Source organism: Hemicordylus capensis, chromosome 2 (genome assembly GCF_027244095.1).
Source record: "Hemicordylus capensis ecotype Gifberg chromosome 2, rHemCap1.1.pri, whole genome shotgun sequence".
NCBI lineage: Eukaryota > Metazoa > Chordata > Lepidosauria > Squamata > Cordylidae > Hemicordylus > Hemicordylus capensis.
Window position 1 is genome coordinate 198,118,134 of NC_069658.1, and position 13,914 is coordinate 198,132,047.

Below are 13,914 nucleotides of genomic sequence, written 5' to 3' on the forward strand. Positions count from 1 at the left end.
CTAGAATGGAAGACAAAGTCCTTCCCTCTCCAACAAGTATAAATGACAATACCAAGACTGCAATCCTAAGCATGCTTGAAGAATATGCTCCACTGAGTTCTCTGAGATTTGCTTCTGAGTAATATGCTTAGGATTGAACTGCTAGAATAACTCGAAAATTGGAAGAAAAAATGATATTGAGCCCCCTGGCCTAGACCTATTCTCCACCATATTCATTTCACACATTGGCCAGGTTCATCCCTGATAGTGGCACTGCAGGTCCAGCAGCCTGAATGAGCAAGCCCTATTCCCTGTTGCAGGACCTTTATGCCATAAGAACAGCCCTGCTGGATCAGGCCCAAGGCCTATCTAGTCCAGCTTCTAGCTTCAGTCAGTGGCCAACCAGATGCCTCTGAGAAGCCCACAGGCAAGAGGTAGATGAGGGCATGCCCTCACTCTTGCTGTTGCTCCCCTTCAACTGGTAAGATTGACATGCAAACCCAAGTTTGGCGGGTTTGCATGACACATTCTTGCAGCAAGGAACCTGACATCTGTGCCTCAGGTATCAGGTTCCATGCTGTAAGTGGGGTAGAATATGCCAAGATTGATGGGTTCTTCTGAAACATCCAATCTTGGCATATCACCCCTGCAACTGGAAGTGGGACTGGTTTGCTTGTGTGCTCAGGGCTGCTGAACCTGTGGTGCCACCATTATGTGTTAACCTGACCATTGTCAGAATGCTCTTTGCACTAGATACAGAAGTCACAGTTGCTCAGTTCCTTACATTCACCATTTCCCCCAGAGAATTGCCTAATCAATCCATGAATTATTTTGTAATCCTACTTGTTTATTTTGTACAGTTCCATTTACAAGTGACAGAAGTTTTCACTGGGGTTTAAAGTTATAGACAATCCCACATGACAACCAGCAATACAAATACTCAGCCACAGGCCTACTGAAAGCCCACTGCCTTAAATGGACAGGGTTCCTGGTGATGCTATCACACCCAGAAAAGCTCCCACTGTATTAGAATCCCCTGTGTATTTAAACTAGGGACACCCTTCCTCCCCGCAAATGCATGGCTGGCAGGAGAGCTATACCCTGAAGTACAACATTGTGGTGTTCAGTCACAAAATGCTGAACCATAAGAGCACAAGGGCACATGAGCGGCTGGTGCTTGCTAGGCCTTTGTTGCCACTGCCTGGGATGCCCCTGCTGCTGTTAGCTGCTGAATCTTCTGACTCATCATCTCCATCACCGCTGCAAAGAAGAAGAAACAGAATTATGAGCTTATTCCAGCTGCTGCCGTTGTGATCAGATGGCGAATCACCAGTCTTCAATCATATCCTGGTGTCAGACCTCACCTTGCTTCATTGCATGCTTTTCTTGAAGTGCTGGTTGGATCTTCTCCATCTGTTTTGTCAGGAAATCAATCTTCCTCTTGAAGAATTCTCTGGCGTCATCCACTGACTGCAAAATCAAAAGGTATCGTAACACTCCTGCGTATCACCAGAACAGCTTCCTCAGCAAGGAATGCTGAGTCCTAAGCCTCATAACCACTAAGAGGGCATACATACTAAAGATCATTTAGGCCCTTAACCACTCTGGCATATCCATAATCAGGGTGGTTTTTCCTTCTGCACCCTTAAATCCTTTTGTGGTGGCCATTTTAATCCCCAAGGATAAGGAAAACCCCTGCTAAGAAGTTTGGCTAAACTTAACAAAATTATTTGAGCTTCCCATGAAATTCTTCAGATATTTAGCTCAAAGACAAAGCCCAATTTCAATATACATTTCACTTTAGGTGCAGCAAGCCTCCATCCCACTGGCGCAATCCATATGTCACAAGTGCTATAGGCATGAGGTGAGAAGTGGGTAAATTTGGCTATTTGCTGGAGTCTGTACTTGATTTCTGCCATTTCCTTGCCAATCTACATAAGGGAGGTGTGATCTTTCATGCACATCAGTAACAGCAATCTTTTGTGCAATCTATAGGTGTCGATTTCATAAAAATATTAAATGAAATAGTGCTGCCTGGGAGTTAGGGACATGCACAAACCGGCTCATAGGCCCTTTTACAAACCACCGAACCGGTTCAAAAGTCCGGCGGTTTGCTGGTTCAAAGGTGTGTGTGTGGGGGGGGGTAGCTTTAAAGATGGGGGGGCAGTGCTCTTACACACACACACACACCCACGCTGCTGGTGCTGTGTTAAAACATGGTCCCAAGGGGCTGAGGGTACCTCTTTGCTGCCCCAGTGCACGTTGGACCAGAAGTACCCCCAGAATTACCTGGTGCGTGTGTGCACATCACGCTTACATGCATCTTGTGCACACCAGGTACTTCCGGGGGTACTTCCAGTCCGACACGCACCGGGGCAGCAAGGAGGTATGCTGCTGCCCTGCAGGACCGGTTTTTAACACAGTACTGGCAGGAGAAACGCAGGGCAGGGGGGAGAGCACCCTCCCTGGTCCTTAAAGCTATCGCCCCACCACCTTTGACCCGGCAGTTGCCAGTTCCCTGCACATCCCTACTAGAAATCACAGCCCTTGGCGTGAGAGCCCTTTCCCCTAACCGCAGATGTTTTAAGTGGGTTTCAATTGGTACGGAAAAGCACTTTGTACATGATCAAAGGTCACAGTCTTTTCTTACATGTCTCGTGCAAGATGAGACTAGGAGTGCCCTCTGATAGTTTTTTACCCAATGGCCCACAAAATCCTGGATCCAACTCTAGATATAGCTTCATTTTGAGTTTCCACATGCAGAAGCAGTTCAGGGTACTGTCTGCATCACACATGAATAAACTTTAGGTACAGACAGTGGAGGCAGTAGTTACTCCACATTAGTTAACATGGAGAACAACAATAGGGTCTTGCATAGGTGGCAAAAGAGAAGAAATCAGGGTTAGGATGGAGTTGATCTCAGTTCATCACCTTATCAAGCATATGTAACAGAACAAGGAGCCTTGAAAACTTCATTTTATCCATACTTACAGATCCTGTAATCAGACCCTTCTTACAGAATACCCATGGTAATACCCAGGCTGATCCCACGGATGCTGAGGCAGCATCCATAGTTAGCAAATGGCTAGGAATAACAACAATCTTCCCTCCCCATATTCTGGCCCAATAAAATAGCTACAGTTCAACAGGAACACTGCCAATAAAATAAAATAAAAATCCAAGAGTTCAGGGCTGAAACTGGGAGAGACTCAGATCATTCTAGGCTCCAACATTTCACATGAAATTAAACTATGTGTTGCTGCTTTCTTAGATTGCAGCTAGTCTAACACTAATTTCACATGAACCCGAAATACAGGAGTCTTACCTTTTCTACGTAGTAACCTGTTCCTACATCTATCAGCACATGGCCAACGTCTGAGAGCTTCCCAGGGACGTACATCTGTAGTGAGGGGTGATTAAAGAAATATACAAGGGCCAAAGAGAAACCATATGGGAACAAGTTCTGACTGCTGGTAGTCTGTCCTGCCATCATGGAAGTCATCGCAATAATGCCCAACAGAGGGCATACTAGGTCTGGCATGCCTGTCAGACCCAATGCATGGCCCTACTACTTACTACAAGCTCTACAGACACTTGAGTATTGGATAAAGTCCCAGAGACCAAGGGCTTCCACTCAGAAGTCAGAGAATAAGTCCAGAGAGAGAAATAAACACTATGGCTGAACTTCAGTACAGCTGGACAGAAATAAGATGTTCCTACTCTTCTAATAAATTTGCTTGGAGCATACGGACAAACTGCAATAACAGCAGCAGATTTCCAGCAGAGACTGCTGGCTGAACGTTTTGGTAGACTCACTTGCATATGAAGTCAAATTACAGGATAATAGAAAGGCTGCTTATAGAAGAGATCTAACATGGCAGGTTGTAATGCTCCCATAACAGTGTTTCTTCACATACAGAGAAGGATACAGAGCTGGAGAGTGGGACGAGTAGTTCTTTACCTAATGAGAGAGAGGGGGAAACAGGCCTCTTTACTGCACAGAGAAACTGCAGAACTCTCTCTCTCTCTTCAGAAGCACCCTTCACCTTTTGCAAAGACGACTTGTTAAAGTGAAAGTCATTCAAGTCAGAGAGACAGCCACTGATCTTCGTCTTCTATGCCCATATCTAAGATAGCTCATTAAAGCATACCTCACCCCTATTTCATGCAGGGAAAATGCCTAGCCCAAAATCATCGTCAGGTAGGTAAGTAGCAGAAATACGAATCAAATTCTGGAGTGTTGATCTCCAAATCATTATCTACCAGTCCCAGATTCCTTAACACAACCCAAAATGGGATTATAAGAATGAACAAAAGGATCATGGAATTGGGTGGTTTGTGTGTTAAATTTACTTTGCTTGCGAGCCGCTTTAATTCGCAAATGAAAGAGCTCTGAAAGAGCAAGAAGTGCACCTGTAATTAAAAATCCAACCCTCACTTTAAAGGAAAACCAACTGTGCTCAAGGAAAGAGGGAGACCTACAGCTTGCAAGAGAAGCTGAGGAATAAGTTAAAGGTTTACCTGCCTCATTAAAATTGGATGCTTAAGATATACCCTTTCCTGTGGCCAGGATCCCATCAAGCCATACAATGTGTACTAACATTGTGCAGGCACAGTGAACACATTAGCCAAAGGAAGATCTTAATCAAAGTGTGACTAAGAGATGAAATGGAGGCTCTAAGCATGCAGCGTGGAGACTGGGAAACAATACATGAGGAATAACTGAGGCCATGTCACACAGTTCTAGTAATGTCATATGATGCATATCCCACCTACGTTATCATTACTGTAGTTGTGTGTAGTGATCAATTTTGGGTAGCGACAAGATCACTTCACCCTCAGAATGTAAAATCACAAAATCTTTGGGTTTTTTCATTACTGCCTATACACATGCTACGTTTTGTTCTTCCACCTGGTCTGCAAGATAGGTTATCTGCCTAAAAAAGACCACCACTTATAAATCATCATCATTATTACTTTTTAGTATTTCTTTTACTGTAATGTTTTATTGTTATAACCCACTTTGAAATCCTTGTTTGGGGAGAAAAAAATAATTTCAATGAAATGGTCACTTGCCTTCATTGCTTTTGTTCAGTACGGACAGACAATCCTTTGCTTCCACGTACTTTGTTTGTACCACCTTAAACTGTGCAATGGATGAGGAAAGGAACTCCACTTCCTACAGAAAGGCATACAAAACAGGAAGCTCAGTAGTGAAGGACCCACAACTTTAGTGTACATAAACTGTTCTCAGAGCAGGATTTTTAGACCAACATTAGGTGATTTTGATGCCATCAGGGGCCACTGGGCTAAAATCTTCTACTATAACAGACTAGACCAATTACCACCCTCTTTCAAAAAGCTCTGCCAACACTGTATGATACCAGAGGAGCAGACAGAGAGAGCTTGAGGAACAATTCCCCACTCATGGGGGTGGGCGGTGGGGAGAAAAGATAGAAATTTGTGGGGGAAGAGAAAAATAAGTTTGGAGGATTAAAGATAAGGTTTAGTGGGGGGGCAAGTTCAATAAAATGGGGGGACTCTTTAAAAGCTTATAGAGAATTTGCACTTCTCACTTGAAGAAAGGGAAAGGCTATGCATAAGAAAGTGGATGAAGTCATAATGAATATCTGGACCACAAGTCCATAACACATTGCAAATAACTCTAGTTTCCTGCTTTTTCTCCTGTTTAGGAATTCTGACACACACAGAATGATTGAGAACATCCTTGGACTCATTTATTTATTTATTTGATTTCTATACCACCCTTCCAAAAATGGCACAGGGCGGTTTACATTTAAAACAACACTAAAATCAATTAACTGTTAAAACCGAAAACTGTAAAGACAACATAAAACCATTATTAAAATAAAACAGTTTATAAAACCCTGGAAAACCAGGGCAAACCTTTACGGTTTAAAAACAGTTTTAAAACCCTGGAAGACCAGGCCAAACAGATAGGTCTTAAGGGCTCTTCAGAAGGCCAATAATGAACTCCGATTACGGATTTCTGCTGGGAGTGCATTCCACAGCCCAGGAGCAGCCACAGAGAAGGCCCGCCTCTGAGTTGCCACCAGATGTGTTGGTGACTGGCAACTGAAGACAGACCTCCTCAGATGAACTTAATGTGTGGTGGGGATTCTACCCAAGAAGGTGCTCTCTAAGATAAGTCGGACCTAAGCCATTCAGGGCTTTAAAAGTAATTAACTAGCACTTTGTATTTTGCCCAGCAACATATCAGCAGCCAGTGCAGCTGTTTCAAAACGGGCATAATATGGTCTCTCTGATTTGCCCCAGAGACCAATCTGGCTGCCACATTTTGAACTAACTGAAGTTTCCAAACTACGTACAAAGGCAGCCCCACGTAGAGCACATTGCAGTAGTCAAGCCTGGAGGTTACCAGCTGATGCAGCACTTTCACACTACTTCTCACCAAACATAGGAGGTAATATCTGAAATGAAAATCCTATGTTTTATCCTATGTCTGTCTGAACACAGGATCTCACTCACCTTGGACATAGCACACTCAAGTCCCAAGTGTGCATTCTATGCACAATGCTCAGGTTCATGTAGTTAAGTTACAGAGTCCATAGGGAATGAATGGCAAGCAATGGTTCAGTTCATAATTTCCTGGTACACGTCTCATATGCTGCCTCATAAAACAGCCAGTGCCTACAATTTTTGAACAATGAACGCCCTACAATTTTTGAACAATTAACTAAATGGGCCATAGTCTAACCCACAGAAAGGCAAGTCTCATGCTCTTTCATAGCAACAGAACTTGTGCTGCTTGCCTGACAGTACATGCTTCATTGAATTGGAACAGAACAGCTAGCCTAAAGACCTGGAAACCCCAGAAAAGAAAGTGGGGATGGAGATCATCTCTATATTATATAACTCATGCACAAGTACTATAAAACATGGCACACTTATTCAATCATGACACACAATTTTCCTAGTAAAGTCCTCAACATTTGAGTTTGAACCAAACCATTATGAACTGATACTACAGGGTGGCCCAGGAACTCAGACCACCACCACAATGGTGTTCTCATTCAATCAAATACCTTGGTGTGGATCTCTTCTTGCTTTCTTTCCACTCCCCCTACCCTACGCTATGTCCCTTGCACTTTAGGTCTTACATGCACACTGGGTTTTAACGCACCCACACACACATATATTCTGAGGTAAGCAAATATGCTAACAAAACCTGTATATGACATCATTTTCCCACAGTGGGCAACGTAACCCCTTGGGTTCAAATCTCACCTCAGCCACAAAGTCAGTAAACTCCTACTAACTGAGCAAAAAAGCACCTTTGAAAGTGGCGAGTCTCTTAAATTTAGCAGGGGGGGAGAAACTGTCCCCATCCAGCCCCAGCACAGCATCCCTTCAGTGGTTGTTGCTGGTGTCACCCTTCTGCTTTTTATTTTTATTTTTAAAGACTATGAGCCTTTTGGGGACAAGGAACCATCTTATTTATTATTCTGGGTAAACCTTTGTTGAAAAACAGTATATAAATATTTAGAGAAGTAGAAATAGGTAGTTTAAGCAAACTCTTGTTCCAGCCTCTGCCCCCTCCCCCCACTTTTTCAAACTACCAGTCTGTAACAAGACGATAACTACACTGCCATTCCTTATTAGGCCGTTACAAATGTAGCTGAAATAGGGTATTTTAAATGCTTTGAGTATTCAAAAAGAGTTTGGTATGAAAATATTGTTTATTGGGTAAGCTGGGCAAAGAGGAAGAACAGCTTGAGGCAGGAGGTGGCATGATGGATTAGAATCTGCCCAGGGGCGTAATTATACTAGGGCAAGGGGAGACAGTTGTCTGGGGGCCCACTGCCTTGGCCCCCCACCCAGAGACAAGTCACATGACTGAGTCCCCCAGCTGCGCACCCACCCGGGCTTCCTTCAGTTGTATTCATCCTCCGAAACTGATATGAGTGTTAAGACCTGGAGTACCACAACAGCATGTCTTTCTCTAGTATCATTCAATGACTTACATCGTCCACAATTTACAAAACATTTTAAAAAATAATTTAGGATGATGTTCTATTGTGGCATGTGTGTGTGTGTGAAAATTTTACTATGCTTTTTATTACCACTATTAAAGAATCTAAATTCTTTAGATTCAGAAATCTAAAGTAAGATTTCTTTACTTCATGAGCTGAGCTTCAGTGGGGGGGGGGGCATTTTAAAATCTTGTCTCTGGGCCCACTCCAACCTTGCTACGCCCCTGAATCTGCTGCCTGACTGAAGCCCAGCCAGTCAAGTAAAGAAAAAGTGACACACCCAACAGAATGTGTGTTTTGGGGATGGGGGTGTTGCTGAGCAGTTGTACTGAGCAAGCTATTTCCATACTTGAGCTGAAAGGACTGAATCACCACAGGGCTGGGGTATGGCTTAAACGAAAAGAACCCCTCACACTTTAGAGCAGGCCTGCTCAACTTCGGCCCTCCTGCAGATGTTGGCCTACAATTCCCATAATTCCTGGCTATTGGCTGCTGTGGCTGAGAATTATGGGAGTTGTTGTCCAAAAACAGCTGGGGGGGCCTAAGTTGAGCAGGCCTGCTTTAGAGGAAGCCTGACGTTGGCCACCACATTCGCACACAGATCCTCAAAAGTAGCATAGCTCTTGAGGACTGATTTGCCCGCTCAGCACCTGAAGCCAGGGGCGTAACTACAATTAGGCAAGGGGAGGCAGTCGTCTTGGGGCCCCACTGCCTCAAGGGGCCCCCCTAGAGTAATATCACATGACTCCCCACCCGCCCATGTTGCAACCCCTATGAATTATGTTGAGTCTCTTGGAGATCAGCAGGAGCAGAGAATAAAAAAACTGGATTCAATGTGAACTAGATATTCACCATATTTATAATGGGGATGTGAGTGTGAGTGTAGGATATATTGTGAAGTGTGTTTGTGTGTGTGTATCAGCGAGGGGCCCATTTTAAAATCTTGTCTCTGGGCCCCCTCCAACCTTGCTACGCCCCTGCCTGAAGCAGGACAGGAGGCAGAATCTGGAAGCCAAGGAGCCGTGCCCAGCAGCCCAGGGGGTTGGAGCCTGGAAGGGCAGAAGACAGCAACTGGCGAGCCAGGGAAGAAGCCAGACATAGTGCCTCGAGGTGTAAAGGGAATCGCCTCCTTCAGGATGCAGGGATTTACTCCTTTTCCCTGAAGACCATGTGGAGGTTCCTCAGGCTACCTTCCCATCATCCACACTGTCAAGACAGGGGGACTTGCTTCCAAACCCACAGGCGCATCCCGGGACCAGTCAGGGATGCACAACCCAGGAAGGAACTTTTAAGCCCAGGCTTTGAAAGCGGGCAGCCTTAGGCAAGCTCCCCGCGCCACCCTTCTAGGCTGCCTGGGAGAAAGGTCCCCCACTTATGCACGGCCATGCGTGCTCTCATGGGGTTGGGGGCCGCCCGGGCGCGTACCGAAGCTCGCCCTCCCTCCCCCTCAGTCGCCCTCTCACCTGGTCCAGTTGGTTCTTTAACACCTCCAGCTGCGGCAGCGAGAGCTCCGAGATGTTCACCTGCTGCGCCATCTTGGCCGGGAGAGAGGAGGAAAGGAGCCGTCTCTCTCCCCCGACAACGATCACGCTGCGGGATCCGCTCTAGCCTGCGACGTCTATGATCAAGCCGTCTATTGTTACCCAGTCGTCGAACCCCGCCCGGTCTCTGGCTGCAGCTCCAAAGAGACTCTAAAAAGACAAGACGTCCAAGCGGTTCTCGCTTCCGGTTGCGATTGAGACTCCTGACTGAGGGTTAAGAAGAGTGGAAATGGATAGGCATAAAGAATTAAATAAAGCAGCAGCAGGGCAAGGCTAGAGACTCTTTCTCGAGGCTTTGTGAAAACCGCACCTTCGACGTTTCCCTCCCAGTTATTTTGCTTACTGGACGAGTCTGCTGCCTCCTGGAGTGGAACTTCCTAGGGTTTCAGGCGGCAGAAAGACAGAAGCTTCCAAAAGCTAGGCATTCCACAGCCCTGTTCAGACATTGCATTGCACATGTACACGTCTTTGTGTAACTGCACATGTTAATTTTAAAAGTGAACCTGTGTATAGTTCTCAGATGCAGGATAGATAAGTGTACAACGGAACATGTGTGAACTGTATGTGCATATATTGTACCTGCATTGTGTCGGTGCATTTAACAATGTGAAGAGAGCAATAGCGTGAGTCAAATCTGTTTTGTTTATAAAAGCCTTATGAAAATATTTATTCCCACTATTCCATAAACTGTTAAGGACTGCAGACACACCACATATAGTAGAGTTCCTAGGATTACGATGGTAGTGCTCCTGCCTCTCAATACATCTAGCAGGCACCGCATAAAGCAACATTCCCACCCACCCAGTTTGGGTTATGTGATCTAGCAGAGAGAAGACAGATTGCACTGGACAGTTATGAGGAAGGGCAGGAAAAATGTGTACACATGACCAGAAAATGAAATTCTTGAGATCTTTAAGAAACTCAGGCCTGGTCAACATGGCAGAATGAAGTGGTGGGTGCTGAGTTCAAAGAATGGACTGTTCAGTATTCCTCCTCTAAAGGAAGCCCCTGCAGATTAAAACCTAAGACATCAGGGAGGTCTGTTCTTTGGCTGCTGACTGGGCTGGTTTTCTATTTCCTGGGACTATTTAAAAGCAGGGGAGCAAGCACTCAAGAATGTAGTCCTCCCCACTATTGCAGTCTGAAGTCTATCCTACCAACTCATTTTGTTTATGTTGACCAGGCTTAAGGGACATATTTGACAGCTGTGCTGTCAGAACTGAAGCTGAGGTTTTATACAAGGTTGTGGCACAACACGAGTTTATTGTGCTATACTTTGACATCACAGATACAGCAATGGCCTTCTGGGGAAACTCCTTTTTAAAAAAATGCATAGGCACAAATTACACATGTTTCTTCATTTTGGGCTGTACCTGTTGGATTTCTGCCTCATGCATTTTTTAGTGGCAAGATAGCCCAGCCAGCTGCATGTTTAACCATAAGTAGCATGTTTTCTCTTTCTAGGGAATAGAGGACATGATGCTTTCAGAACACTGACAAAAGGAGCTTGCCACAGACTAGTTTTTGTAATTGCAATATTACTACTTAGCATTTGTATTGTGCTTTGAGTGCTCCAGTGTTCAATCTCTGTAATTGTTGTAAGCCTGCAAACAGTCATGATTTATATTGTGGAGGAGAGGCTGAAAGTGATAGAGGCTTGCCTAAGGTCCTGGACAGAAAACATTATCTCCAACATCATGTGAAATATACTCTGAAGTGTATAGGCAATACCTCCTGATCAACATTTCCCCCCTCTAAGCAGCAGCTTAGATTCTCAGAAAAACCTGAATTTTACACTTTTGTGCAACTGCAGTGCAGACAGCCTGCCTATAGTACCATTCTTAAGTGTTCCAACATTTTCTCCAAACCCCACAAGTTCAAACCCCATTTCCAGCATGGTGTAGCAGGTGTAACCAAGCATAGAAAGTTTTCAAGATCTGAGTGGCCCTGAGAGATTTTGCAATCCACAAGCGAACACGTGGATGCACTAGCTATTTATATTTTGGGCAAGCCAGAATAAAAGATTAAAGACATGCCAAAATGATCACTGGAGGTCAATAAGGTGACAAATTTTCCCCAAGCATCATCAGTCAAGACTAGAATTTTTAAACATGTCCCAAGTTCAGACTGGTTTTTTTAAAAAGCAATCCAGAGATTAGAACTTTAGCTTTAACCTTTATTCAGGATTTTAAACATTAAAATACAAATAGATTAAGAATAATTCATCTCCAAGAAAGCAATTTATACATTGTGCAAATGTTACATATTCCAACAACAGCAGCTTAAATTAAGAACATCCCCTATAAAAGACAACACAAGCTGTCCCCTGAAGAGAAAGCAAGGAAGAAATGGGTGATCAAGCTGGCTTGCTTATGCCAAATATGCATCCTCCAAGAGAAGGTCCCATTCAAGGCAGTTTCAAGCATAAGGAAAAATTCATTCAAGTCCTTTCAGAATTCTCCCCACCCCAAATCCTTCCAAGTTATCTACTGCAGAGAGACTGGTAAACCATAGACTATGGGGGCTGCACCAATCATATATCTGAGCCTGGGAGCCTGGCGGGATTGTATGACATATTGGAGAAAAGGGGCTCCAGATCCTGCTTTCAGCCAGTTCTTCAGTAGTGCTTCCATGTAGCGATCAATATCTCGGTCAGTCACATCCCAGAGGTTACCCAGCACTAGGGGACTAGGAGACAAGGGGAGAAGGGAAAGATAAAAAAGGATACTACCAGTTACTTAAACCTAATTCTGGATATAGCTGCTGCTATCTTATAGACCATGAAGCATTTGGGATCTAGATTCTCTCATAAGTACTCCTAGAAATGTGCTCTGTATTACAACCTTGTCACTTTCCTTCCCAAGATCTGCATTTACCACTTTCCTGAACAAATTTGGAAGACACTCTTTGAAATAAGAATCTTGCCATCTCTGGTAGCTTAAAAAAATAATAACTCTTTAAGATGCACCTGTTCAAAACAGACTTATAATTAAACTTTGAAATTTTTGTAAATTTTGTGTTGTATTTTAATCTCCTGTAAACCACCCAGAGGTGTATGTTTGGCAGTTTGCAAATGTGTAAAACCACCAACATTGGGCAGTGCTGTTTTTCTCCTTGGAAGCACATTTTACTCTTGCACTCAAAAGGAAAGGTTTATTTTCTTAATCACCCCCCAGAACAATAGTTAGGCATCTTCTGTAACTATAGGGACAGCCCAATTAATATTCCCTCTAGGCATCCCACCCTTCCCTTTGACCCACCACAGGGCTCAGGGATGGGATCTTGCAGTTTTGACAGGTGCATGCTTCTGGAATCCCCTGCACTTCACCTGCATTGAAGCAGATGAGCTGCGAGAAAATCCTCATGCATCTTTATTCTCCCCTCAAGAAGGATGCCATGCACCCATATACTGGCAGACAACATTGCATAGGGCCTCGGCGCCACAGCCATAGGGCATCCAACATAGCTTGAAGGCATTCTGCAGTCCCTTGCACAGCACAGTTATTGTCCTAGATGCAAAGATCTATGAGCCACCTTGATTGGAGGTTGTGACTGCTCACTCACCATCCTGCCATGATGAATTTGAGGATAATGCCCGTGCCCTCCAGGTTGCCCTGCACTGCTAGAGCACCGCTGCTGCAGCCGAAGAGAAGAGCCACAGCCCTGCAGTATACTTTAAGGATAGAGTCCACAAAACGGGCACCTGCACCATGTCCAGCATAACTACAGGAAGAAAGCACCACAAATAAATAAATAAGGACAGTGCTCACTTCAGCAGCACATATACTAGAACTGGAATAATTTTTAAAAGACAGTGGCCAGTAGGACCCCAAAAGCAATCCCTTACACTACAATCTCAGCTCCCTGCTCTGCATAAAAGCAAGCTTGCATGGCAGAAGTTGCATTGTTCAAGGCAAGAAGCAAAGTTTGCTTTGCCACCAATGACCAATGCTTAGTGTTCTGCCAGGTGGCCAGCAGGAGAGGCTTTACTATATGCTGCTACATTTGTCCCCTGACCACAGCAGGGGTGGTGGACAAATGGCCCACACTCCTGCTCTTGCCAACATAATGCAGTTACAATGGGAAGCAGCTACCCAAATAGTGGCAGCCTTAGCTTCAGAAAACAGACTGTGGTCAATTGTAGAGAGACACTATGGCCAGTCACTTGCCAGTGTGCCAGTCCTAGTTGCACCTCCTCCCTCCCAGAGAGAGGACCACGGCAGTGGGGTGGCTGGGAGGAGGCAGAGAACCTTGCTCTAGACATCAGACGAGGTGCAGGGAGCTTGGCTGCCTGCAACACCTAGAGAAGAACAGAGTTGCCGCTGTGGCTGCAAAAAGTGAAGGGAATGACCAGGCAGATAAGTGCTGATGATTCATTC

At 44.7% G+C, this 13,914-nt stretch overlaps 2 protein-coding genes across 4 annotated transcripts in view; both read right to left on the reverse strand.

The window, feature by feature from the left end:
* Positions 1-805: 805 nt before the first annotated feature.
* PFDN5 (prefoldin subunit 5) lies at positions 806-9,619 on the reverse strand. Its single transcript, XM_053297414.1, has 6 exons — positions 9,458-9,619; positions 5,056-5,158; positions 3,909-3,940; positions 3,305-3,379; positions 1,344-1,449; positions 806-1,239 (listed from the first exon to the last, which is right to left on the reverse strand). Exons 1-6 carry the CDS (start codon positions 9,527-9,529, stop codon positions 1,160-1,162), a joined length of 468 nt encoding a protein of 155 aa, XP_053153389.1. The 5' UTR covers positions 9,530-9,619; the 3' UTR covers positions 806-1,159.
* A 2,078-nt stretch (positions 9,620-11,697) lies between these two features.
* The window catches only part of ESPL1 (extra spindle pole bodies like 1, separase), a 57,923-nt gene continuing 55,706 nt past the window's right edge, over positions 11,698-13,914 (reverse strand). For all 3 annotated transcript variants that reach the window (XM_053297402.1, XM_053297405.1, XM_053297404.1), the window contains 2 exons: positions 13,100-13,258; positions 11,698-12,223 (listed from right to left, as the gene is read on the reverse strand). In XM_053297402.1, the coding sequence (XP_053153377.1) occupies positions 12,022-12,223; positions 13,100-13,258 (361 nt within the window). In that variant the 3' untranslated portion in view covers positions 11,698-12,021. The remainder of the gene's footprint in view (positions 12,224-13,099; positions 13,259-13,914) is intronic.

What these genes read in the sequence shown, in the direction of transcription:
- PFDN5 (XM_053297414.1), bottom strand. Translation starts at nt 9,529, where the DNA reads ATGGCGCAGCAGGTGAACATCTCGGAGCTCTCGCTGCCGCAGCTGGAG. An exon ending in TAAAGAACCAACTGGACCAG is followed by an intron (nt 5,159 to 9,457) that starts GTGAGAGGGCGA and finishes GCCTTTCTGTAG; the next exon opens with GAAGTGGAGTTCCTTTCCTC. An exon ending in ACTGAACAAAAGCAATGAAG is followed by an intron (nt 3,941 to 5,055) that starts GCAAGTGACCAT and finishes CTCTCTCATTAG; the next exon opens with GTAAAGAACTACTCGTCCCA.